The sequence below is a fragment of the Falco punctatus genome (genome assembly GCF_963210335.1).
Source record: "Falco punctatus genome assembly, chromosome: 16".
Classification (NCBI taxonomy): Eukaryota; Metazoa; Chordata; class Aves; order Falconiformes; family Falconidae; genus Falco; species Falco punctatus.
In genome coordinates, this window is record NC_137596.1 from 5,701,724 (window position 1) to 5,729,363 (window position 27,640).

General features: G+C 42.4%; 2 protein-coding genes across 2 annotated transcripts in view; one reads left to right on the plus strand and one right to left on the minus strand.

The window, feature by feature from the left end:
- Positions 1-58: 58 nt before the first annotated feature.
- The window catches only part of SCN3B (sodium voltage-gated channel beta subunit 3), a 72,988-nt gene continuing 45,406 nt past the window's right edge, over positions 59-27,640 (plus strand). Inside the window, exon 1 of the mRNA XM_080366859.1 lies at positions 59-6,346. The gene's annotated coding sequence lies outside the window, so the exon portion shown is untranslated. The remainder of the gene's footprint in view (positions 6,347-27,640) is intronic.
- ATP12A (ATPase H+/K+ transporting non-gastric alpha2 subunit) lies at positions 6,346-27,595 on the minus strand (the record flags this gene model as incomplete). Its single annotated transcript, XM_080366981.1, has 23 exons — positions 6,346-7,439; positions 7,642-7,733; positions 8,369-8,470; positions 9,416-9,549; positions 10,193-10,338; positions 10,659-10,782; positions 11,393-11,547; positions 12,275-12,443; positions 14,434-14,584; positions 15,294-15,430; positions 16,476-16,651; positions 17,141-17,333; positions 17,612-17,746; positions 18,478-18,587; positions 19,064-19,262; positions 20,233-20,501; positions 21,150-21,267; positions 21,818-21,952; positions 22,107-22,220; positions 22,797-23,000; positions 23,887-23,946; positions 25,444-25,716; positions 27,587-27,595. The coding sequence occupies 23 exons, from the start codon at positions 27,593-27,595 to the stop codon at positions 7,411-7,413; spliced, it is 3,234 nt and encodes a 1,077-aa protein (XP_080223107.1). The 3' UTR covers positions 6,346-7,410.

Below are 27,640 nucleotides of genomic sequence, written 5' to 3' on the forward strand. Positions count from 1 at the left end.
ATTTAGCAAAGCAAGTCACAGGTGTGCCTGCGTGCAGGGTGTGTGGGAGGGTGCAGGTGCCCACCCCTGCGAGCAGCTGGGCACCCTCGTTAGCGAGCATTGGGCACAGCTGAGCAGGGCTATTGTCCAGGCATGTCGGGTGCCCCCGGACAGACTCGCTTGTGCCCTACCTCTGAGTAGGCAAGGAGTTTTTAACCGGCCTGATGAGGTGGTGTTTTTTGGGCTGTGGTTGCGGTAAGTCCCCAGGCAGCACTCGGGGGGTTTGGGGGGAACTGGTGGAGCCTCGGCGCTTCACCCCAGGAGGGCTTGGTGAGAGGCTGGCTGGCTCTGTGGCTCCTGTGAGCCTGGGGCCATGCTCCTCTGCCTGCCCATGAATGCAGGCGAAATGGAGCACGATCTGGCTTGACCCATACTGGCACCGGCTGGGGGTGACCACCAGCCAGCTGAATTTTCCTTGGAGGAGCTGTGGCTTGGCCAGGCTCCCCGGTGGCTCCCTGAGGCACAGGTAGCCTCAGGCTCAGCTCCTGGAGGTGGCATGGCTACCTTGCTGTCCTTAATTAAACCTTTAGGACTTAGGCTTTTAAGCTCACTTTCATAGAGATCTGGTTGGAGGTCTTATCATTCGGTTTTTCAAGAAAAAGAACAATGCTTTCTCTCGTTTGGTCTAGCTTTTTGCTTGAAATTTTTATGAAACCCAAGACAGAAGGAATTAGTCTTCTGGTCTTCTCAGAAAGAATCATCGCTTGTTGTGATTCATTTTCCAATTAAAGTGGCAGTAGTTGAAAAGCAGTGGTGTTTCAGAATAGGTTGTTAAATAAAAGATGTAGTTCTAGACTGTGGGTTTTGCTGCTTTGCTAAATGGGTCTGCTGTAAAATCCGTGTTTATCCTTAAATGCAGCATACCGTGTTGCTCTGACTGGGCTAGTGGGCATTCTGCTTAAAATTCCTAGCAGAACTGCAAGGGTTTAGCAGCACTAAAGCAGCTGAAGCTGATTCCATTTGAGCTTTGTTTCCTAAATGGTATGCTTAGTAATGTGAGCATTTAAATGATGCCAAATGAGCTCTGAAGATAGTATCTTGCAGGTAACAAGTGGTAGCTCATGTTGCCGTGGTGATTATGATTAGTCCAGAGAATCTCCTAGGTAGGCGAGTGCTGGGGGTAAATATCTTTGCATCTAGCGTTTCTCTTTGTGTTTGGTTTTCATTTATGGCCTCAAATGTTGCACCTTCAAATGAAACTCTTTCAGCTTAAAAATAAACTTCACAATGTGGAGTTGAAGGAAACTCGTTATGGGTCTGAGTAAGAAATTGAGTGTCGTGTCATTATGAATGCAAACTACATTGTGCTTTCTGGTGCTGTTACCTGGAATTAGATGGATTGAGTGATTATGCCTGAAAATATGTGCTCCCAGGGGGTCTTTCAGACTGGTGGGTCTGGACTAGTTTTTCAGTCATTGCAAAATAACGTTTTGGAAAAAGTTCATGAACTGACCTAGTTAAAGCAGGTGTAATAAGGCATGACTTAGGAGAAGGTGGTTTTCCTCTGTGAAAACCTCTAGTATCAGAAGAAATTAATGCAGCCAGCATAACAGTGCCTGCGAGTTTTTGTCAGAGGATGGGGCTGGAATAAATCATTGGGGTCTCCGTAAATCAGGATGCTCTAGGTTGTGTAGCAGTAAAGAGATTTCTGAGACTACAAGGCTCAAGAGTGGCACCATAATCCTCCCCTGGCAGTGCAATGTTGTCTCTCTCCTTACGGCTTACATGAACTTGCTTTGCTACATCCCAGACCTGCAGTAAGGCCCTGGAGAATTCATTACCCTCGTGAGCAGCCAGCCCAGAGTCCTTTGTGTGGTGGTACAGCAGCGGTAATCTCTTGAATTAGAAGAATAAATAAACTGACTTGGGTCTGTCTTCTTAGCAATGTTGCGATCATTTCTATTTTCAGTAAGCATTGACACGGTTGTGAGGAGAGCAGTTGTCCGCAAATGTTTGAGGGGATGTTGTATTTCTGCATTTTCCTTCCTCCTCTAGTGGAGGTGCACCTGGGCCAGCAGCCTTGTGGTGTCTGCTGAAGAGGTTCCTTGCACTGGAGGTGCTGCCACCAGAAAAGGTAATAAGAATAATTTTCACTGTATAATTTGGCTACAGTTTTTGTGTTGAAATGTGACCACTGCCTATAAGTTAATGACAGTGAAGACATTCTCCACTTCACAGAAATACGGGTCTTCACTGTATCCCTCTAGTCTCCACTGAAATGCCAACATCACAAGCTTTCTCAAATAATTATTCAGCTCTTGCATCATATTATGTGATTTAAAATGTAATGCTGAGAATTCCTAGTTGTTTAATGATTTTGAGAGGGGATAAGTATCCTACATGAGGTCTGCAAAACTGATTTATAGGGAAAGGAAGGTGCTTTACATGTACTCGTCACTGCGCTTAGGTATTACACATGTCCCTTCTGCTACTGCCACAACCAGTTTTATATTTGAGCACAAGGGAAAATTCAGACCTGCCACATACAAGAACTTTAGCTCTTACACAGTTATGGTAGAAGGTGGGTATTATTTGTTATTATCTTGAAGTTTGGTTCACCCCAAGATAAGTAGCTCATAACTCATGACTTGTTCAAAATCTGTGTGTTAGGAAGTATCATATAAAATCCCACTAACTCTAGCGTGAAATCTTGTCACGAATACTTTTTTGAGCAACATACAAGCAAGGCCAAGAAGGCAGCCCTTACAACGGAGCACAGCTAGTACAATTTCCCTGCCCACATGGCTTCTTACATCCTGGGTCGCACAGCAGGTTTTGCCATCCTTACATTCTCCCTTTCTCCTCAGCTGCAGAGTAGCACTTGGTCTTTAGCCAGCTCACCCTTTTCATCTCGCTTGCCTCTTGACCAGAATGCAGGAATTGTCTAGTAACATAGCAGGTGAAAGGGGAAAGGTGTTCGGATTTTTGGAGGTGGGAGGGGGAGGTGGTGGGAGCTAGTTTAAACTAGAGAAAACTGTGCAAAGAAGCTGTTGTTAAAAGGAGCAAAAGGAGGTAAAGGAAAGCTGTGGAGTTTAGCATAATCGGTGGGGACATCTGACCTGTCTAGTCTGGCTGAGGCTGGAGCAAGAAAGCAGTTTTGTGTTAAAGAAAGATTTCTCAGTTTATGAGCTAATAGATAACTGTGGGCATGCTTGCAACATAGTTGTAGGCAGAAAAGAAACAGCCTGTTTGAAGGTATGTTAACCTACAGTTTAAAAAGCTGCTTCTCACTGTTGCGTATCTTGGAGTTATACTTGACTGAGGGAGAACAATGTTTATTCCTGTCGAGGCTGCAGAACTGACTAAAGGAATTTACAAGTAAGAAATGAGTGGAGGAGTTGTGTTTTCTTTTTGCTTTAGTATTTAGCACAGAAGTATTCCTCGTGGTCCGTGGCTGTGGTTCCTACATGTTCTCACATCCCTCAAATTATAATAATGATGGCATGCATGCAGTAGTAAGAAACCTGTGCAAGGTTGAAGGCTTCTTGTGATAAAGACTGTGCAAGGCTAAATGGAAAAGCCTTATGTAGACCTGATCAGAAAAGTAAATTATCTTCCTTCACAGCTATAACATAAAGAGCTTGCCAGCTCACATTTTCAGATTCTGGATTAAAGTGTGTGTATTCTGCCCAGATGGGGAATTTAACTGAATGTGTGTAACATTTTTGATTTGGGAGCCACTAGAACGTGAAGATGTCATGCCATGGTGAATATATTTAACCTGATCACAAATGTGATACAAAACAGATTGAATTAAATAAGTGATGGAGCACCAAGTGTAAGAATTGATGTGTGATACTGCTGCTTAAAAACCTGTTATGAGATTGGAGGGACGATGCCTCTGTGTGTACTTGAATTGCTTCAGTTTGCAGCAGGATTGTACCACCTTCTTTGCACTTCTTGTGAATAATCTTAATGTTGTTTGATGGGTACAGCAATGTTCTCTTGAGTTTATTGGGTTAAATAGGGCCTGTGTTTGAGGACAGTGCCACATTCACTTGCATCAGATAGCATAACCTCATGCCTTAATGTCAACAGAGGATGGCTATACTGGACCGGGAGGTCCTACCTGCTGTTCCCCACACGTGTTGTTATGCAATGACCTGCCTTGCCCTACGCAGTGATTCCTAGACTCACTAGCTCTAACAAACACTATGCACGCCAGTGAGCAAATGTAGGATTCATTCTTTCCATGCCTATGGCCTGTTTGTCCATTTTGTCTTAATAGTTTTGAGATCTTTTGTAATACTGTAAAGTCTTAGATTTAGAAACAGTGAATCTGTCTTCAGGTGTCAATGGGCTTTGCCCTTCTTGGAAATGATGTTAATCTTCTGATTTCTTAACTTGTCTGTTCAGTTGCTTTGCCAATCTCCAATTTGGACTTTCTGCTCAGGCATTGATACAGTAAAACAGATTGCAAAGTACATCTTGTCCTCTCAAAGAAAATGTTGGTGTGATGGAGTCACAGGCAGCCAAATTATGGGAGCTGTTAGGTTGCATACTACTCTTAGCCACTGAAGAGGGCTTTGAAATAAAGCAAGATTTGAAATGCAAAGGACATCTTGTTAAAAGCAAAACTGACCCTACAGGTACAGGAGCAGACTGTTTCAGATTCATTTGCTGGTTTTGAGGTTTTTGCTCCAGAGCACCAGCTGGAGCTTTTTTCTTTTTTTCTTCTTTTCTTTTTTCTGTTACTGATCTTCTAGGTGGCTTTTTTTTTCCCCCCCCTAAAATGGTTATACATGTGGGAAATGTGATGCTGCAGTTCCTCCCCACTCACTTTTGCACAGTGGAGACATGAAGGCATATGTTTGCTAGTTTTCCAATTATTACTGTGACAGAATTCGTTTGCTCTGCTCTCAGGAGCATATGTCAATGCATCACATCCGTCTTTTAAGTTTTTCTCTCAAGCCTTTTTTGTTGTGGTTTTTTTTTTTCCCCCTTCTGCTATTGAGTGGGTTTTTGTTTGTTTTTTCCAGCTTGCATTACTTTGTTTCCTCCCAGTTTCTTTGTTTAACTCTCTCTCTTTTTTTTTTTTTTTTTTTTTTTTTTTTTTTTTCTCCTTCAAGCCCAGGACATCCGTGTGTCAGAGCTCTCTCTGATACTGGGGAGGGTGCACTTGTCAGACAAAGGCAGAATGGTTTGCTGTACAGCAAAAGAATGTTCCTAGAAAAATAAACGAAGAAGCCAGATTAGCTTCCAGTGTTACAGTTGTTAACACTGTCACTTGGCCTTGAAATGCTGGAAAATTACTCTTCTGTAGCTGGGTGGTTTTGTCAGTCTCTTTCGGTGTGTTGTAAGACTCTGAGCTTCTGTGTATCCAATTTTATGAGTGTGGTTTTGTTTTGCCTTGGCAGCAAAATGATGTTGACTGTGAATGTAGTCGGAGGTGCTGAGATACTCCAAGTAACAAAGGGAGGCCAGAAACCAAACTGCAGGCTGCTGGCTCCGTTCGGAGATAGTACTCACCCCTTCCTCCAGACTGAGGCGTTTGTGAGGTGATAACTATCAGGAGTTAGAGCACAACCAGGGAAATTTCTTTTTGTAAGCATTTGGTGTAGGTTTGGTGTTCAACGAGCAGGAGAAAACAAGGCTCTCTGTTCTGTAGATGGTTTTGCAGAGCAGCCGCTGCATTTCTCAGTGCTTTTTAGGCTTGTCTGTTCTGTGAGTCAACCACCTGCCCAGTTATCTTTCCCACAAGTTGTTGGTTGTTTTTTTTTTTTTTTTTTTTTAACTACATGTATTTTGTTTTTGAAGTGAAACAAATGTAGCTATATTATTTCCTGGTTCTCTGCAGTAACGGCCCACACGCTGTGCAAAAACAGTCTCCCCTTTTTTCTTTCTTCTGTCTATATTTGAACGTGTCATTTTGGCTAAGAACTGCAAATCTATAGATGGTGGAGGGCGCGTTATGCTGCTCGCCTGTACAGCTTCTCATATTTTTCCTGTCTTAGAAGACAAAACAGATCAGTCCTGACTACTGACAAATGACAAGGTGTTGAAATGAGTCAGCTTGGCACCTCGCGTAGTTGTTGTTGGTGTCTTACAGGGTTGCATTACCAAGTGATAAGCAGCACGTATATCTGGAATTTGGACTCGCCCGTTGTTCATGTGTTTATTTTTTGTTGCTCTTCCTTCCTGCTTTCAGTTCCTCTCCTTCATGTCTGTATGTGAAAAACGCTGACATCCAGTGTAATTGATACTCGGTGTAATACCCAGCCAGGTATTTAGGAGAGGAGTTTTGAGGAGGGAGGCTCGCAAAATGCAAAGTAGCTTCTAGCACACAGGGTGTGGACTTCTGGAGCAGGTGGGTGTTGGGCTGGAAAACACTCTTCTTATTTTCCCCTCCCTCACTTCTTCTCTTGGCTTCTTTCTCATTGCCTATCCCTCTTTGCTGTTTGCTGCAACAGAAGTTCTCCTTCTGCCTGTTTCTTCTCTAAAGCTCATCTAGATTTGTATGTAAATGTGAAATATCAACATACATTATTTATTGTTTAAAATTGCTAAAGCCTTTGTCTAACAGATGTGGTATCTACTGGTTCTTGCTAAAATGACCATATTAAAGACCTGGTTTGAAATTGAACTTTAACTGTACCTATCTAATGCGTCCTAAGGTCTGTTTTGCCATAGAGATTGTGGCCTTTGGAAAGTGAGTATTGAATTTGGTATCTCGGTGTGTTCAAATCAACTGCTTGTGCCTTAGTTTTCAAGATGTGTTTATCAAAACTCAACACATATTTTTGCAGTATGTTAGTCTGTTAATGGGGGCAAAAAAGCAAGTGTGCACTTTTTTCCTCTTTGTCCTGGCAGAGGTTAGGTTCTTTCCTGTTCCACTCAGTTTCTCATAGTCGTTATAAGAAAATAAGATGGAGAACTGTTTTCTGGAAGAAGTTTTATTATCAAATTATTTCTATACAGCATTTTTACCCTTGGTAGGGTAATACAGATCTGTGTATGCACTTGCTTGGAATTCAGTTCCACCATAAAAAGAAAATCAGCAAACACCACCTTTAGTGCAAATTAATGCCTTAGATTATATGGATTTTCTGTCTTTTTTTCTTTTTTCGTTTATGCATGTTTTCCTCTGAGCGCTCTCCAAGTTCATCTTTGAATGAGGGAAGATTGTGCTTGTTACAAAAATAGGTAGCACTTCAATTTCTAGACAAGCGTCAGCTTTACAGTACAGTCGGAGGTAACTTATCAACCTCTAAAGTCCTTATTTCTTCATTAAATTCATGAAATTTCTTCACCCCTTCATGGGGCAAACCCATGCTTAATATTGCACAGACAGGACATTAAAGCAGCAGAGGCTGTGTCAGGTGGGGAAGAAGCTCTCCACAAGGAGGAAGACCACCAGTGATAAGGACTGTTTCAATAATACATGTTCTTGTCCCACCAGCCTGCAGCAGGAGAAGGGGGGGGGGGGGGGGGGGGGGGGGGGGGAGAGAAATCAGTTATTTAGTTATTTTTTCCAACAATTATTTTCCTTTCTAAGGAAAAAAGTGGTCCATTTTTAAGTAGGCAGCTAAGGTAGGTGTGTAAGTGGGCAGGGTAGGAAAGGACACCTTATATTAAAATACTAAACTAGAAAAATCTACTTACTTCCTGGGTATCTTCTGATCAACAGCTTGCGGACTTCATCGTGGACCCATATCAAGATGGCAAATGGTACAGCCACAAACCAATACTGAAACCTGGCAGTGGGAGAAGAGGTTCTCATTCAGATGCATCTAACAGCTCAGCTGCATTTCTGGGGTCTCTGTGCTATCTGATGCCACTAAAAGAGAATCTGGACTTTTTGGCTTCCCCTGCCCCTAATTTAAGCACTCAGAAATAAGATGATGTGCATGTAAGCCTCCCAGTCTTAAGTAGTTACTAAATTAATTTATTCCAGATAATGTTCAGAAGAAAATGTTGCCTGGTGGTATTATAGTCTCTGAAGATGGCAGAAAAATGGAACTTTTCTGACAGTGATATATTTAAAATAAAACCTGTTTGCATAAAACGAGGTAAAATGCTATCTAATGTCACCAAAACATTGGGGATCCTGGGAAAAAAATATTAAAATGTTTGTTCTACACAAGTAGGTTTCTGGATCCTCTGTAGTAAGTCTACTAGAAAAAGTAGTGCTTTTAGGGGGGAAACTATGATGCCCTTTTTGGTCAATAAATTGTCCACCCTGTTCTTCACAATGAATTTTCTTAAATATTTATCCTTGAATTGTGCTGCATGGGCACCCTGCTCCCATTCATCTGTTTCTGGCAGAATGGTATGTCCATGATTGTTTATATGTGGAGGGCAAGGGAAGCAAGCTAGCATCGGAACTCACCTCAGCGGGGTGAAGTTCAGGGCTGTAACATGTCCGAGACCATAGGTAAGAATCAGAGCAATTCCTATCTGGGAGAATATACCCACCCATATGACTTTGTTCCTGCAAGAAAACCGAAGAGGAAGGGTTACGCGCCTCTGGCCCTGCATAAAAACCCGATGCCCCGCCATAATGCAAAGGCTGTGCCGCTTCCAGAGCAGTGCTTGCGCTCCGGTAGCGAGCCTGAGTGATCCGCTCAGATGATGAGTGCTGCGGGCTGTAGCACGAGACAAGCTGTAGACAGTGCAGCACTGTCTTACATTGCATACACCAGTGTCCTTCCTGGTGTAGCGTTCCTGACCTACCTAGATTAAGGTAAGCTTTAGGTAGACATGTGGCATGCATTAGTCATGCCTGCTAGCCACACTGTGAATGTGCGCATTGTGACTCAAATGTAAATGTAAGAAGGAAGTATACATAGGTGTAGGTTCTGTACCTGCAGATAAAGGAAAAAAATTTGCTTTCCTATCAGAAGCACTCTGAATAAATACCAGGTTTTGTGTGGCTTCAGTCCCAATAGATATTTTGAACTCCCTGGCTCCCATGGGACTGAAGGGTACAGAGTGTTCTGCAGAGGGCAGCCAGCACTGTCTGGGGTTGTTTGACCAGCTGGTGTTTCCTCAGCAGCTGAAGTTATCTCCAAGAGGTCCAAGTGTGCTATCTATTGATAACTACATAAAGAACTTAAGAAAATAATCTGGAGAGGAAACTCCCTTTTTTGTAGTAAACATTTCAATGAATGGAGAGTTAGTTTTAAGCGGATGCATTTTCAGAGTAACCAGTGCAATGTCTTTCTTTTAAAGAAAACCCCATCATGAAATCATGAAAAGCGGGGTGAGGGGAGTTGTAATAAATATTGGTCCGAGATTTGCAGTAGCTTGAAGCCCAGTTTAGTCTTTGTTCAAAGACTGGATGTGAGTGGGCTGAATAACTGAGCTAACCTTCTTCCAATTAGCAGTAGGCTAATTTATCCTCTCGTGCATCAGGTAAAGGATCTGCAAAACTCACCTGAAAAGGCCCTGCTGGAAAATGGAATTTCTTCGTGTTTTCCTGATGATCAAATCGGCAACTTGCTGAATTGTGATGCTGACAAAGAAGGCAGTATAGCCAGTCCACTGTAGGTACATCCTCTGGTATTTCGTCTGCAAAGTGAAGGAAAAATCAAGTAGCGTTATATCAGACACTCGTACCTTCTGCAAGCAACTGCAAACCTTGATATTAGGATTTCGGTTACTAAGGTGTAAATGCAGAGTTATTCCAGATTTAGGTACATAATGATCAGATTTTGGCCAGTTATTCTAGTCTGCTAGTGACTGTGGATGAGTCATGAGGCTGAAGCACGAGCCTGGTGTAAGGAGGTATTTAAACTGACTTATTAATGGCTTCTGCATCTTGTGATTTCTTGCAGAATGAGTGAGGGGGAGTGAAGAGTGAAAGGGGGAGGAAGAGTCTGCAAAGTACTTCATAGTAGTGCTGTTCAGAAGCAGGGCTGAGAAATTGTGATGGGCTTAAACATAAAGTCCAGAGAAGAAGGTGCATCTCCAGAGGCTTTGATTGAGAAGGCGGCAAATAGAAGAATGAATGAAAGAATGGAGTCTGAATGAGAGTGCTGGGTGGCAGGAAGCTCGGAATAGCCTATCCTGAGGGACCATTAGATGAAAACTAATTATTTTTGCATTTAAATCTCTCTCTCCTTCCCCAATCCCTTATTTTGGAGGACAGTACAGAATTTTAAAGAAACTGTTGGGTGACAGACAGTGCAAGGCTGTTTCAGTGCTTCTTTACCCATTGCTGTCCATATGAGTCCTCGAAGTCGTTAATGGCACTGTTTTCCCAGTCAACTCGCACACCAAGCAGCGTGTAAGGGAGGAAACCTTGTTCAGCATACACAGTAAAGTAGGTTACAAAGGCTCCCACTGACTGCATGATACCTGCAAAACCAAAGAGGTTGAAATGAGGAAGCAGCAAATTTTAGGAGCACTGGGGAATACACTGGCTATCAGTGTTATCTGTCTGCCAGGGCATGATACTTGCTATGAGTCTAAAGGTAGTTTTAGGGCTCTTAGTGCTCTAAGGTTCTTGACCTCTGTAGATAAAAACCTGTTGTATTGTTGAATAATGAGTAACAGAAGGGAGTTAGTATGTTTACCTAGGAGAGCAGGAGGAGGAGTTGAGTTTCAGCTCCCCCTTTTCTAAAAAATTAATCAGTTTGCTGGTATGAGATAGCATTTCAGAGAATAGGTCAACCTACCGATCTGCAGATAGGAGTATATGGCGAGCTGCTCATTCACCAGCCTGTCTTTCCTTTTGTTACGAGGTCTCCTGTTCATAATATCGCTTTCAGCTTTTTCGTAGGCTAATGCAACAGAGGGAATCTACAACAGAAATAAGCTTTCAGAGTCTTGGAAACATTTGTCTGTTTCTCAGATGCTAATCAGAAAAGTTTCAGTTCTCAAGTGGTTCTGTTCTCTGTGTTGCCTTTTCAGTATACAGAGAGCAAATGAAAGAAGGATCCATGTAGTATCCTCTTGACAGGTATAGAGGATTTGAGGGAAGTCTGAAACTGTTTCATAGGCCTGATGACCATATGATGATACAAAGGGCCAGAGCATACCGAAAACATCTTCCCCATCCCTTGGACTGGGCTCTGATGAAATGTCTGGTATTCATCCCCTGTAGTAACTGCAACAATCTGTATGGTCTCTTGATTGAACACACTGTTGTTTTGCATACTGCTGAGCTTTGCTTGTCAGCATGGATCAGAAGTCTTTTCTTTCTGCTCCCCCTTTGCAGGTTTTCCTTTCTACTCTTCTTTCTCTGTACCTGCCTACTTTTAACCTAGCCCTCTACTCTTCAGCTAGCTTGTTATTCAGCTGCAGGGTAAGGCAGCTAAATCTTCCAATGTTCTGCGTGTCCCTTTGCACCCAGACCCTCTCATTTGTCATGATATTTTGGCAGAAAATAACTTAAAAGACCCCAACTTACAATGTCTGTGCCCAGGTCAATGAATAGGATGGTGATGGTACCAATGGGCATTGGAATGCTGGCAATAATGTAGATGAGAAAGGGACAAAGCTCGGCAATATTCTTAGTCAAGGTGTAGGCAATTGTTTTCTTCAGGTTGTCAAAGATTAGGCGGCCTGGAGGAAAAGGAAACACTTCTGTCAAAGCTAATTGTCAACAGTGTTTTCCAGAAAGAAGTTCCGTTTTAAACTAAATGGGGTGAAAACACGTACTGCTTATGTCTAATTTCTTCATGTGTTTCCTCATGCATTTTGGGTGGGTGGTCGTTGTTTTAAAAAAAAAAAAAAAAAAAAAAACAAACAAAAAACTACTAATCTACCTTCCCTTGGAGCCTATTGAAAATTCAAGTGAATATAAAAGATCTTTGAATGGGAAAAGCTGAGGGGAAAGTCCCATTTGGCAGTATGCTGTAACTTTAATGGAAAGCCCTTTACAGGAGAAGAAGAGTGGGATGTGGGCAGCTGTCATAGGTGGAGCATAGTTAAGGTGATGCATGAGCAAGTAATGGAGTGAAAATGCAAAGAAAAGAGTTTGTATCTTTGTGAGGCTCAAAACTGCATTGTGACAAGATGGGAAGTGCTTTTGCCTGGAGCTTAAACAAGCAGCAACAGCAGACCAATGTTACATGTGAGAGAGGGGGGTGTCATTTCCTTGCTATCTGTCTGTCATGTGTCTATAAATTTAATTAATTCCCAGTTATTACAAATATCACAATCGCATTTCCAAATCCAGAAAGAAGAAAGGGGGGGTGAGCACAGGAGGGAAGGATCAAGAGGACCTGCCAGTGCTGTGTGGCTGTCAGCAGCTTTCAGCTAAGAAAGTGGATAGCAATATTATTTTTACCTTCCTCCACTCCTGTGACAATCGAAGCAAAGTTATCATCCAGCAGTACCATATCAGCTGCGTTTTTAGCTGCGTCAGAACCAGCAATACCCATAGCAATTCCAATATCTGCTTTTTTAAGAGCAGGGGAGTCATTGACTCCATCTCCAGTCACGGCAACAACTGCTCCCTGGAACACACAAAAGGATCCAGACGTGGGTTCTTTGAGGTGATGGTGCTGTCTTCCCCTAAGGACAGTCTGCTTTCAGCACGCTCCCTGTCTTTAAATCTCTAGAAGAAAGATGCTGATAAGAAGTTTTGAGTCTTCTTTGTACCCACATAAAACATAGCCAGTGATCAGAAAGACACTAGGCATGATTAATACAGCAGCCTCAGACTTTTGTGTGATAGATGTCTGTACGTGAGTTTGGCATCTAGACTGTCTCCACAGAGAGATGGGAAATTTGGGGGTATGGTTTACTAGATCCTGAAGAGTAGACAGGTGGATTTATTGCATTTAAAATGCAGTCAATCTGACCATTTCTTTCCGTGGAATGTAAGGGGGCTTAAAAATGTATACATCTGTCTATATGTATATGGTCTATCCCTGTCTGAGCAGACCCAGGCTCATTTCTAGTATCTGTGGGAGAGATTCAGTTGACAGTGTGTTCTTTGCCTTTTTTTGTGAAGTGCTTGTAGAATCAGTTTTCATCTCAATTGTAAATTACGTAACTATTCAGTTAGGGACCTTTCTTATCTTACCCCAACAACTTCTAGTCACCGCCAGTCTATGCTAGAATTGTGCTAGTAATCCAAAAGATGGAAAACTCTGATTATTCAACTCGCCTTCTTTGTTCTCTTCCAGTGAAACCATCTACTGCAGCTAAAGGTCCTGTTCTAGCTGATGCAAAAGTTTGTGGTTTGATAGCAATACAGAGTGTTCCGAGGGGGGGAAAAGCCTGACAAACTGATTAATAGAAATACTGAATGTCCTGTCCCTGTGGGGATTTAGCACAGTGTCACTCCCTATAAATAATGCCATGTACAGAAGGGCTTATAAGCTCTAAGTACTAAACATAGCATGTAGACTGGCTGGCTGGAGTTGAGGGGGGCAGGGTGTTCCTTTTCATTCTTTATGAAGAGCCAAATCTGCTAGGAGTGTGGGTATCTAAGCAGCACAGAATATATTTACCCCCTATCTGCCAAAGGCTATTCAAAAAGAAAATGAGAGGGGTGAAATTGAAAGATTTTATACTTTTTTCTTCTTCTTTTTTGCTTTCCTGAAAGCATTTCAGGCTTAAACCCAAAGAGCTGATAATTCTGATTGGAAAGCTTAGCTCTGGCATAATTACAAAAATAAAATAATGCCTTGTGCTGCATCTCCTCTGCAAAGTTCAGGCATGGCAGTAGTGTGGTTTTCAGTTTGCAGCATCTACTTGGAGGATGTCATATCTGAGGGCAGAATCCTTTGATATGACTATTTGCATCTTTTTCAGAGCTCTATACATGTCATTTCTTTCCCTTCTGCCTCTTGTGCTGGCTGCACTCCATGCTTCATTACGTAATTTTGCATGTGGATGGGACAAACTCTCTTGAAATCCTGCTTTCTGTGGGTTGTTTAACAATCTTTGAAAGTAACATGGGTAAGGCTTGGTCCTGCATAAATCACGCTATGGTATTTTGTGGGATTCATACCTTATTTTCCTTCTAAATGTTCCTGTGGGCAGGAATTGCATAGGTCTAAATGGCCACAAGAGATGAAAAGATGTGGTAATGTGTTGCTTTTATCTGGGTTTAAAGAATTCCTGAGGGAAGGCTCCTTCCCAAAGTGTACAGTCTCTGCCCAGGAGGCTTTCTGCACAGCGCAGCAGCTTCTCAGAATGACACGCAAAAGACAAACCCTCCGTACAGCTCCAAGCCAGTTAAACTGGGGAGAAGCTCGTCCTGTCAATGGGAGTTCAGAGTCTGTAACAGGAATTTGAGTATCTTGGATTCCATCCAGGCAGTGTTTGCAGCAATGTTAGATAATGTTCTGGCACAGCGAAAAGAATATAAACAGAGCTTAGAGAGCACTGGAGATTGGCTTCCATCCTCTCACCTCGGGGATGTCCTCTGTGGAAAGCTACTGCCTCGTGAAGGCCCTGTGGCCATATCTGCGCATAACCCTTTACACTTCTTACCTGCCTTTGACAGCCTTCAACTATAATCAGTTTCTGTTGGGGCGATGTCCGAGCAAAGACTATCTCGGAGTGGTTACACAAGATTTCATCCAGCTGCTGCAAGCTCATATCCTTCAGCTCCATCCCATTAACCACTGCTGCCGTGGCTTCTCTGTAAGGGCCGGGGGAAGGCTGGGTGAATTTTCACATCAAAAGGCTTAGATAAAAATAGTGCGCTCAGAGGATGCATGTGGCTTGACAGTAAGGAAAGCAGCAAACTGAGTTAATTTCAGAAGTGTTTGTTGTTAATCAGCAGGTGTTGAATGAGAGGCGCTGCAGAAATGCAGTGGATGCCAGTTACCTAGATACAGAGCAGGGAGCTGAGGCTTCCTCCCCGGCAAGCGTAACAGCAGAGAAAGAGGACACTTGGTGGGAGGGTGGGAGAGTGGAGAAGGAAGGCATCTTGGCTGTGAAGAGCTTTTATCTTTCTCTTGTGATGTTATTTCTCTCATGTTTAATGGGTGGAAGAAGAATTTGGACCCCGAGGGTCCTTAGGTCGCGTGATTCTGAATTGTGCCTTTCCTCTGTGTGTTTTGTCAGATGGGCTGTGACAGCAAACTCCAGCGTGATCTGCAAAGTGTAATCTGCTCGGTGTTCTTTCAAGGGGCAGCAAAGGTGAGAGCCACCGACCTGGACGCGTAGTTATTTAGGTAGAAGTGACATGTTGGATGGACATAATGGCTGGGAACGTGGCAAGAAACAGAAGAGCAGAAAGGAGCTGCGATGTACAAAGGGGCTGTAAGAGCCTTGTGGAGGGAGACGGTGAGGTGCAGCTTTCAGAAAGCAAACCCACACGTATCCCCTGCGCTCTTTGCTCTTACCGTCTGTTGACTTGCTCAACAGGAATGTTGAGGCGCTTGGCGATATCTTCCACGGTCTCGCTGGTGGCTGAAATGATACCGACGCTCTTGGCAATGGCCTTGGCCGTGATTGGATGGTCGCCAGTGACCATGATAACCTGAGGAAGGGACAAGCGCTCGGCATGAGTGACAAATGTGTGTGTAATGGCTGGAGCGAGATAAGGGGAAATATTTACTCTGGTAGACCAGGAAGCGGTTTAGAATCTGAACGTGAAAAGCTGTGCTATGTACACAACAACGACAGATTATGACTCTTAATTACTTAGCGCTGGATTGACATCTGGTCTCTACCTCTTGTGATTGCTGCTATTTTATCAGGGTTGTAAAGGAAGAACTTGTCACAGGCAGCAAGGTTAGAATAGTGCAGAATAAAGAAGCCTTTATATAAGAAACTATATTGGCTATACTCAAAGGCTTGTTAGTTAGAATATTGTATCTTAAAATGGATCCTTGTGACTGAGGTGTCCTGACAGGTAAAATGTTTTTTTTCTTGTTTTTCTTGAAGAAAAGTTGCCAGTTGCCACATCTGCCTTCAGACTACAAAAAGCTTCCTCAAGGTTGGGACTTGGGATTCATCTCATCTGAGATCACTAATTCTAAATACAGATTTTCCTTTATTTAGCTAGATTGCCTCTCTGCCTAGAGCTGCAGGTTTGCTTGTGGGTGCCCTGGGGGTGAAATTTAGGAGAATTACTCCTTCGGGTTCAACTCGAACACTTTTGAGATTAGTAATTCCTGTGCATAAAAGTTCATAACAGGTGTAGCCCTGTGCCCTAATGCCTTCTCAAGAATTGTTTCTGTTATCTTTACTCTGTTTACAAGCAAGTCATTCTAGCTGGCACAGTTTCTGTACTCTAGAAATGGATCTGATAAGACAGTATCTGAGCTTTTCCGAATTCGGATTTCCAGTTTTGGGGTTCCATGCACTTCCTATAATGTGATTCCACTTAAATTAAACTGTTCTGACTCTCAGGGCTTTCAGGTCGTTTCTTTAAGTTCCAGTTGTAGAATGTTATTAATGAACACTTAGATTCCTGGTAGTTGTTGCTAGAAAGATACTTAATGACATCCTGATGGAAGATCTTAAAAGTTATATTGATTCTTTCTATAGAATCACCATATTTTTCATTGTAAATTCCCTACCTTGATCCCAGCACTGCGGCATTTTGAGACGGCGTCCGGCACTGTGGAACGCGGTGGGTCAATCATCGATAAGAGCCCAACAAAGCACAGGTTGTTGGTTGGGAAGTTCATGGAATCTGTGTCAAATGGGTAGGTGTCTGGAAACTCGTTTTCAGGCAGGTACAAATGGCAGAAACCTGAAAGGAAACTTAGGTTGATGTGATGTGCGGGAAGCAGTGGGGGAAAGAGAAGAGCTTGCTGTATTGCATCAGCTTTGTTCTTGTCCACAGAACTCCAGTGCATTTAACCGTTAGCTTTTTCTGGAGGATTTTTTTTTCACCTGCCATTGTAACCTTCATATCAAGGTCCACCCAGAGTCAGTGTTTCATGGGGCAAAGCTAGCGATACTGCCAGCACAGAAGAGTGTTTTCCTTTGTGGACTCCTTATGGAGATTTTTGGCTGCTCCATGTGGCAGATAACATCAGTATAGCCTGGTAAGGGCATCCCTGCCGCAGGGATCTTGCAGCACATTGGTGTGGTTTTAACACTCTGCTTAGGAGGCTGTATGCTTTCCTTTTTTCCTCTCTACTGCAAGAGGAATGCAGTCCAGACACACTGGGTTGTACCAAGATTTAAAGCTCACTTCACACTACCACTCTGTCACAGTCCCTCTAGTTGGACTCACCCAGCACTCTCTCTCCCATGCCCCCCAGCTCCATGTATGCTGTTTGGAAAGCTTCTGCCTTTTCACTGTCTAGTGGTTCTTCTTTGCCGTTGATCATGATGGTGCTACACCTCTCCAAAATCCTCTCTGGGGCACCTTTCATCACCAGCAGGAAGCGTTTGTCGTTGGGATCATCAGTCTCATGAATGGAAAGCTGTGCACCACAAATGTGAAATGATTTGAAAGAGCATACGTGATCCTCATTTGGTTTTAGTTTTGGTCACTTTGCATGGAAATGATGTTTCTACTTTCCCATGAGAATATCATACATTCCATTAAGTGAAATGAACTATATTTATTACAGTTTAATTTTCCTCTGTCATTGACTTATCCCACTAAGACTTCCAGGTTACAAATCGTTGCATTAGACCCAGTGACAGAAACAGTTTAAGTTGGAAACAATCAGACATAATTTCCAAAAACGGAACACACCTGGAATTTGTTGGTAGAGTTGAAAGGAATTTCAGCCACTTTCTTGTTCTGTGCTCTAATACTCATGACATCACCCAAAATGACTTCTGCAAATTTCAGCAGAGCTGTCTCAGAGGCATCACCTACCACAACTCTCTGTACGCACAAAAGAAGAAACCGTTTAGAGCAAACATACTTCTGCACTTCCATCAGGGGAAGCTTGCGTGATTCTATAACATGTCCTATGCTTAAGCAGCGATGAATCTACATTGCTATTTTCAAGCTGTCCTCGAAAATTATTACAGTAATTGGGACATCTATTTTGCACTTGCTGCTAGACCTAAGCTACAGCACCCAGATGAAATCAGCATTCGATTCTGCGAAAGCAGATTTGCAATCATTTTCAGGTTTGTGTAGCAGCTTTGTAGTGCAGTTCTGGGGTAGCAGCAGGCACGTACGGGTGAGCTAACTGGTGCACAAAATCAAATGACTTTGAGGAAAACATTGATGGAGTAAACAGTAGAAATAAGGGATTTGTTCTGGTAGTCTCGTCACCAGAATTTGCTACCTTCAGCAGTCATGTGTGAAGACGTTAATTAAGGCATGTTTACCTTTTCTGTTTTGTTGTATTAATAGTGTAGTAATTACTAGTGTAGAAATTCTCGGTACTCGAATTGCCTTTTTCCTTATAGGGGCAGTTGTTCTTGTCTGTGTGCGGGTTTTTTTCTCTGTCTTTTTGTGAGTGTATAGCAATAATACTACTATAAATAGTAACTTAGAAGATTGTCTTCAGTAAGATGGAGGAGATTACTAAAACCAGAGAGAACAACTCATAGGTATTGTTCTTTCAGAGGAAGAGAAATAAGCTGATGTGAAGTAGGTGGTACCTTCATTATTGGGAGATTCTCCTGTCCTGGTCTGAATTCTGCCCGGTTGCAGAGAGTTACAATTTTTGATAATGCTGTCCATGATGGAGAACTTTGATCAAAAGGCTGGGCTGAAAGAAAGCAAAAGACACACTGCATCCTTGAGCATATTACTGGATAGAAGTAGCAGCTTAAGTTTGAAACAAGATTGAACTATTTGCGGAAGAAAATGGTTCTTTTGAGAGGTTCTGTTAGGGAAAAACAACTTGACACAAACCTTGACATCTCTTGGTTAGCAGTTCTGGTGAAGCTGCTTAGATTATGTTTATCTATTTGTTTCCCTACTAGATTTACGGTCAGCAAAAGGCTCTGGATTAGAAGCTCACAGACTTACTTTCTGTGAGTGGAATTCAAATATTAATTCCTTTTTTCACATCTCTACATGGCTAAGAAGGGACATTGCTGTTGCACACTACACTTCTGCATGGAAGGAAGATACCTGGTTTAGCTACCAAAAGGCATTCCCGTTTGACAGCCGGTGGGTATGAAACATCACAGCTTTAATCAAGCAGTTGCCCCTGCCCATATGCCCCGTTGCCATATTTACCTGTTTGATCCTCACTGGTGTCAGCTGAGTAGATCTGATTATCAAACCAGAGGTGAGCAACAGTCATCCTGTTTTGCGTGAGGGTCCCTGTCTTGTCAGAACAGATGATGGAAGTGGAACCGAGTGTTTCTACAGCTTCCAAGTTCTTCACCAAACAGTTCTTCTTGGCCATCCGCTTGGCTGTCAGGGACAGACTCACCTGGCGGAAGTAAAGTCAGTTCAGCTCGCTGTCAGTGAGGTACAGTTACAAAACGATGCAATGAGGTTACATACTTCTGCTAGGGTTTTGGTTTGGGTTTGGTTTGGGTTTGTTGGTTTTTTTTTAGGAAGAGAACATTTTTTCAAAATTATCTTTTGGCTGACTGCAGTGCATATTATTTTTTTTTTCTTTTTTAATAGAGTTGTTAAGGTCAGAGGTTTGGCTGTAACTAGCACGAGTACATTTGCTGCTGAGAGGAACCTGCTTTCCTGCTGATGGAGATGAGAGTGTCATATCAGTTAAGAGGCTGTTTTAGATGGAAGAACATACGGGGGGGGATCTCCTAATCATCAACTTAATGAATCCTGAAATTATCCTCTTCATTATTGCAGTCCTGCTGGATGTTCATTGTTGGTGTACTTCAGAGCTAGCAGTGCTCAGCAGGTGTGCTGCTTCTCAGCCAGGGATTTTAGTGATGCCTTGTTTGTGTTAGTAAGCGGAATTTTCATGCAACTTTTAGGGTGCAATATCCTCATTTCCAAATAGGAGCAGGTTGTGGGGAAATGAGTCATATCCTTCTACTGGTTAGCAATTGAGGGAGAACAGTACTTGGAGAACCTTATTTCTTCAAGTTGCAACTTCTAAGATTAATGGCTCAGTGATGCCAGAAATCCCAAATGAAATGTTTATCCTTTCAGTTTCATGGAAAAAAAAAAAAAACACCCCTATTTCAGACTCAGCTCAGCCAAGTCACTTAATAGGTAACTGTTCTTCACTGGTTAGTGTGGCACTGTAATGGAGTTATTTGTGTGTGTGAAAGGCATTTCAGCCACTTTCTTGTTCTGTGCTCTAATACTCATGACATCACCCAAAATGACTTCTACAAATTTCAGCAAAGCTGTCTCAGGATGAATCGTGGTAATGACTGAAGGATTACAGTGGCAACCACCAAATTCTCACACAGACTTACCGTTACTGTGGCTAGCAGTCCCTCTGGCACATTTGCCACAATGATGCCAATTAGAAAGATGATGGAATCCAGAATCTTGTATCGCATAGAAACAGATATAATGAAGAAGAGAACACCAACGGAAATGGCCACTCCTGCCACCAGGTAGACAAAGTGTTCTATCTCAATAGCAATGGGTGTTTTCTCGTTTCCTACTCCTGATGCCAGAGAGGCGATTCTCCCGATGATTGTGCGATCCCCAGTGTTGATTACAATGCCAGTAGCAGTGCCTGCAAGGAAATAAGACTGTCAGCTCCAGGAGAGGCTACTCTTATCTTCTGTACCCAGTACTGATCAGTTGACACCCTCCTTAGCTTTAAGATGCCTGAGACTTCACCCCAGAATTACATTATTGCCCTTAAAAATCTTACAGGTCTGTCGGTGATGAAAGATGTAAACTATTTTCATTAATTAGGCATCTTTGATTGCACTGCCATAAGAATGTAGCATTATCCTGGGCACTGTACAGCCTCGTAGCAGATGGTCTGTCAGGTATGGCACACGTAGCTTTTAGTGCTGAGAACAGGAGCAACACCTTTATGTGTGCAGAGCCCTAACACAGAAGCATCCACAAGTACTTAGAGGCATCTGCAATTTGATATTCCTAAAGAATGCAATGGGAAGACCACAAGGAAGCAAAAAATTGATTGTTGCACCCATAACTAGACTAGGTGTTAAGACACATCTCACTGGTTGATACCGAGTGTGACCAGCCTAGTGCTTAAGGCTTTATTTTGGTGTGCTTGGGACAGGAGTTTCTTGTGAGCCATTAAACCTTTCTGGAATTACTTGAAGCAGAATTGCTTAGCATGAGTTAGCAGTATCGTGCAGCGCTGTCTGCAGGTGCCGTTCCTGGGGTCCCCTCTCTTTGTACGCACCTTCCACGCAGGTGGTGGAGTAGAACGCGATGTTCTTGGTCTCCAAGGGATTATCATGGGTGAACTCGCAGGAACGAGACTGTGGTTCTGATTCCCCTGTGAGTGAAGAATTGTCCACCTTTAATGAAATGAAGACATGCCCACATTAAAGTTAGCAATATGCAGTTACATCTCGCCCAGAAGGCAAGGCGGCAGCACGTCTACTAATGGGCAACAGGACCATCATCTCTGGGTGCCTTTTCTCTGGGGGAGTTGCCATTGTCACTGAGAGAAACTGTTCCTGTGGGGACTCAGTCAGTGCTGTGTGTCTGTTGGTGGGATTTTCAGTAGCAGGCTGAAAGCAGCCGTCTTTTGAAGATCTGCCTCCAGGTCTGTGGAAACTCTTAATACTGGATTGGTGCTCTTGCCTCTGTCCTGACAAAGAGCATTGTTAGAACGTGGTATGGACCAAAAGGCTTCCTTTGACATCCAGGGAGTGGGGATGGTAGCCTCAGATGAGCTGAGCATCACAGTGTAACTTCTGCACTCTATGCACTCTGTGATTTGATCAGATTCTGTCTAATTAAAGCTCTAATAACTCAGTGGGTGCACAGAAATCCTCTATATGTAATAAAAGTCTCTGAAGAACACGGGAAAAGAGGAAAAACATGGTTTAAAGTACTATTTACCTTACAACCCTGAGTAAAGATCAGACGAATATCCGCTGGGATCCTATCTCCACCCTTTATTTCCACGACATCCCCAACCACCAGCTGGTTTGCAGGCAGTTCCTTCTTTTCTGCGTCTCTGATGACAAGAGCTTGCTGAAAGACATAAATGTGACAACAATCAGCATTGTGTCTTCTTCTAAACCTCTTACCAAGAAGTATGTTCGAGTTGGGCTTTATTGCGCTTTTGACACTTTGAGGTGCAATATCAGAATGAACTTCTGTTTCAAAGGCAGTGGGTGGTTCTCACCTGTGGAATCATTTTACTGAAGCTGGCCATGATGTTTGTGCTTTTGGCTTCTTGATAGTAAGCAAAGATACCAGTGAGTATAACGACCAGTGCCAGGACTACTCCAAGGTAGAGCTAATCAATAAAAGACATAATCCAGTTAATGTAAGACACGCTCAGTAATTCCTCCGTTAGAATAAATCATAAATGAGGTATTGGTCAGGTTAAAAGTTGGCTTAAGAAAAGAACTTCCAAGTTTTCCCTTGCTAATGAGTAAATATATATATAAAAAAATTTAAGCTTTTTGAGTATGAAAAGGGTTTCTAACAGCAAGTTTTCCATCTCTCTAAAAGCCTTCTCTAAACTACACCTGACCCAAACCCAGACAAATTATATTGCTAGCAGAGTGTAACTCAAATCATAAGGGAGTTGGAGTCAAAAGACTCCGGAGTTCTTTGTGGACTTAGTATCGCTCTTATGAGTACTCAATTCTTACAATTACGTATAGTGGTTATAAAACCTTTGGATAGGCACTCTTAGACGGAAGTGGTATGTCAGGTATTTGTGCATTTATCAGAACTGTTCAGCAGTGGAGAGAGAGTCCTGAAAAAGTATAAGGCCTCCTTGTAGTTACTGAATAACTGTGAAGTAGTATGTAAATTATTTAGATTGTCAAAGGGTCAAATACTCTGTGGTTATTCAACTACTTACATTATCAAAGGGTGATTCAGCTCCCTGTGCAAGCTGAATGCCAAAGGAAATCCAGGAGAAGACAGCTCCTATCCATAAGAGGATGGAAAACCCTCCCACCATCTGCTTGAGGAACTTAATGATTTCAGGGGTGGCTTTGGGAGGAGAGAGGGAGTTGGGACCATCCCGAGCCAAAATCTCTGCTGCTCTTGCACTAGAGAGACCCTGCAAAAGTAAATGACAGCTTTAAAATGAATTCACAGAAAACCAGATTATTTTTTTTTTATCTCAACTGAGAACAAAATTCACATGCTGTTTTTATCTTAAATGTTGCATCACAGCTCAGCTGCAGTAGCCTGCACCTTTGATTTCCAGGCATTCTGATTCCAAAGTGGTCACACTTAATTATCTGTTATGAAGAAACAGATATTTTCTTTACTGGAGCATTGAATTTGGGGCAGTGTCCGTTAGGAGTTTCCATTTTGTCAGGTATCTATCAAGTATACCTGTACTAAGTGTTTGGAAAGCTGGGGGGAAAGAGACATCAGTTTTTTTGCCGCTGTTTCTGCATTTCCACCAAGATATTTGTAGTTCATGGGTGTCATGAAATTTGTGTCTGTACTCTGGCCACATTGCAGTGCTTTGATATTCGAGTGTTAGGTGTCGAAGGGACTCGGGTGCATAGTTTCTTAAATCTAGTGTTTCCTTCAAGGTAAAATCATTTCCAATGCACTCTTTTACTATAAATGGTTACAGGCGCTGCTGGTGAAAAACTAGCTGTAGTGAAATCAAAATAGCAGATAAAAATTTGAGAAAAGCTGAGGTCCTGGTGCAAACTTTGAGGTCACGTTTTGTGCAAGGATTTTGATTTCAAAATGGTAGCTTAGACTTCTTCAGGCTTGAGAGAAACTCCGGTTTAAATCCAGGTCAGTGCTGCATGTTGACTTGTTGGTTTAGGCTTTATTGGGAGCGTGAATGCTTGTGTCCGCACGTACACGTACGTCTGTTGATGGGGATGCCTTCCTGCTGCCTCTAGGAAGCTTTGGCTAAGCCAGAGGCAACCTAAGGCAACTAATTAAGGTGGTTTCTTGGTGATGCCCTATGGACTTACTTTGTTGATGCTCGTACCGTACTTTTCCTCCAGTTCTGAAGTGCTGAGTTTGTGGTCATCCTGGATTCCAAAAGAAAGAGAAGATGATCGTGAGAAAAATGTCAGTATTGAAATCTTTATTTCAGGATCCGGTGACTGTTCAAACTGCCTGGATCTTGGAGCAGGGATCCAGTGGTTAGTATGACATCCTGCTTTCCTCAATAGACAATATGCAATTTGCATATGGATAAGTAAAATATCTTCCAGTGGAAGATGCTATTTCCTTTTTGATTTTTAAGAGTACTTTTGTAAATAGCTCTCTCCTCCAGCAAATCCGTCACAAGGACAGAATGGTGTTTTCATGTTAATACTGCCTGCAACAAATGTCTGTGCTTCTTTTAAATAAATAGTTCCTCTTTACATGCTACAGGACTCAAGCATTCAGTGCCATAGGAAATATATTAATAGAAGAAAGAGCGTGGTGTCAGAATATGTATGAACAATCTTTGCACTTGATGGACAAGGTACAGTGTGTGAAATCATTCGCCACAGTCTGGTAGAAAGAAGCAGCAGGTTCTAACCACAGGTAAAAAGGGTGTGGGAGAGGGAAATCTCAAAGCTCTTCTCTTTTCCCTGCAGTGGCACCTCTGTGGTATCACTGACCCAATTATATCTGGTCTCAAACTGAGATTTAGAAGCCAAGGGTTTGAGAGCTCTCACAGTAGTTTTCACAGGATGATTCACTGGTACTTGAATGTGTCAGTGAACTTGCCTGTGCTTTGGTTTCTCATTAGAAACATGAGAGTAATCATATGTGCCCCGGTGGCAAGGGTAAGATACACTGCGAATTATTTACTTAGTACTGGGTAGATCTGGAAACACAGTGGGTAAACTGATGGCCAGTTTGGGGGTTTCCTTACCATTTAAGTACTATGTAGCCCATAAATAGCATCTCCTTTGAGTTGTTCTCAAAGCAATTCAGAAAAAAGGTCACTATATTTTTCAGATTCATTTTTCAGATTGGGAAACTGAGTGTCTAGAGGGGAAGCAACTTTTCCAAGATCAGTCAACAGGTCAGTAGCAAGCCAGAAGTAAAATACAGGTTTCTTGAGTTCAGCGTACTGCCCTTGAAGTACAGGGCAGTTAGTTTGGGGGGAAAAAAAAAACAACAACCACCCTGTGCTTATAACTGAGGCATGCTTTTAGATCCCTGGAACAAAATGTTGTGCTTCTACCCTTCCCTGTTTCCTGGCTGACTGTGCAAGTGGCAGTTCACAGGAGAAATACTGATTACAGTTACTCCATGTGGCAAATAACTCCTCTTTAGGGAGATGATGTTCTGTACCATTGGGGGCTTAATTAAGCCAGAATCATTCTTTCATTGTAAGTATTAATCTTGCACAACTTTTTTTCTGGCACATTTCAGGAGCATGAGGAAGTTAATCCTTCCCTGTGCTAGGGTTTTTGGTGCAGCTTGGCTCTGTTAAAATGATAGTGCATCGGCGTTTCGCTCGCCTTCACCAGATTTCATTCCAGAGGCTGTCCTACCAGGTCTGACGGGAGCTTAGCCACACTCACCAGGTCCAGTTCTTTCTTAAGGTCTTCTGTCTTCTTTTTTTTCTTGTTGCCTTTTAAATCTTTGTACTTCTCCTCTTCATCTCCAATCTCTGTTTTTTCTAGATCTTTTGTCCCGTAAATCTCGACTGAATAAACATCAGACTTTTTCTGTAAAAGAAATACGGTTTTGGCATTGTTGTGAACATCTGCTGGGACTTGAAGGAAGCAGTAAAAAAATACCACAAGCAAGTCATACTCTGAAAAATCTACTTCTCTTAGACAAGCTACAAGTTGCTACCATCTCCTTCTCCTGGCAGCTTAAAGTGCTAGTTGCTGTCTTATCCTGAGATCTCTCCGGCGTGTGTTACAGTAATCATGGTCAGGTCTTCAGCAGATGTAAATTACAGTGATTCCTTTAGAGATGTGCAACACCTTTAGCAGTTTATGGTCTAACACAAAGTGTAGGAATACTGCCCAGGGTCTCAGCATTGCTAATGAAAACCATTAAGTCAGTTACCAGCTCCAAGAAGGGATCAATGTAAAAGCAGAAGATTTTTAAAAGGAAAAGAGGTCAGAGAAAACACTCACTGAGAACTTGCCAGTTCCCGGAGCTTTTTATATACACGACTTCAAGATTTACTTTTGTTTTATAAATAAAATTAACATTTACACATTTACATTCGATCATGTGGTGAGAGATAGAGGCAAACACCATACTGGTAGCTGAGGAGAAGCAAGTCTCTGTCACATGGAGCTCCGAACTGACAGGGAATTAGCAAACTCCTCGCTCCTTTTGGCCGATCTGGTATCAGGTCCAGGGAACTGCTATACCTAGGGGAGCTAGTGTTTTGCTTTTATTCATAACTTGGGGGTTGTTCTGTTTCCTAACTTCAAGATAATACTGTAGTCTGAAGGGCAAACTTCCTGTGTTGCTAATTTACCAGCTTCTATAATCATAACGTTCCAGATCCTAATTATCTTGTAAACTACATGCCATGCCTTGGAAGAACTATTGGTTGACCCCATTTCAGAGGCTTCCTTACAGATTAACAAACAGAGCTTCATGAGAGTCATACTGGATCTTATCTGATGGTGTGCTTCATTAGTGGGACAGGTGAGCTCAGAGGCTGCTGCTGTCTGTCTGCCTGTGTGTGTCTGTCTGAACGAGCACACACACACTCTGCAGGGCATTTGTCAGTGTTCGGACTCCTGCAGAGGTACTATGTCAGGTGAGTTGGGAGCAGACATCTGAATTACATCCAGGCTAAACCAGAGCGCTCAAGTAATGGAAACAAGAAGTCAAAAAAAAAAAAAAAAAAAAAAGATTGAGACATCTTATTACTTAATATTATTCTGAACTGAAAAGTAGCATCTTATCCTCAGATGCCCTCTTGTTACAGGAATCTTGAAGTCTTGACATTGTATCTCGAGGAAGGGAAAAGCTAAGAGCTGATGAGTAGTCTGAGGAGTTGAAAGTCTGAAATCCTGAAAGTCTGAAATCCTTTTCCTTAAAGCATTTGAATTTGCTTGGTGATAATGTAACCCAGATAAAGGACATGTCTGTTACAAGAAGTTCTATTTTTTCTGTCTTCCCAAAGATTCACAGTCTGGTTTATCTATTGGGATTTTTTCCTTCACCTTCCTCCTCCTTCTCCTCCCCCTCTCTTTTAACTATCCCACCCAAAAATCTGTTCAGCTTCTCAAAGCCCCATGAAGTAGAGAAGCAAGAGAGAAAGAAAACAGCTCTCTCTTGTGAGAACATAGCAGGTGGAGAACAATAAAGAAGATTAATGAAGTTAGTAAACTCTGTTGATCACTTCTATGCATGATCTATGTTTAATCTTTAACCTGTAAATTTTCACAAAATCTCAGACTTTTTGCAAAAGGGATACTGATCGTGAATCTCTTGATTATGAAACAAGTCAGTCCTAGAATTCTCCCTTATCCAATCTTATCTCTTTACTTCTTAGGGTTAGAGGTGCATACCCATCTACAGTGAAAACTTTAGTCATTATACTGGATGCCCAACAGCATCCAGTGTTAGTTCCATTTTTCACTGAGCTCGTATTTATAATATACATGCCTATATTTAAAATTTAAATTAATGCTTGTTCTTAAGAAGAAACATATGCAGTAGGAGCAAATCTGTGAACAGTGTACTCACCTTTACCATCCTGGTGGAGTGTATTCCTTTCCCGATGAGTGAAACAGCCAAGCT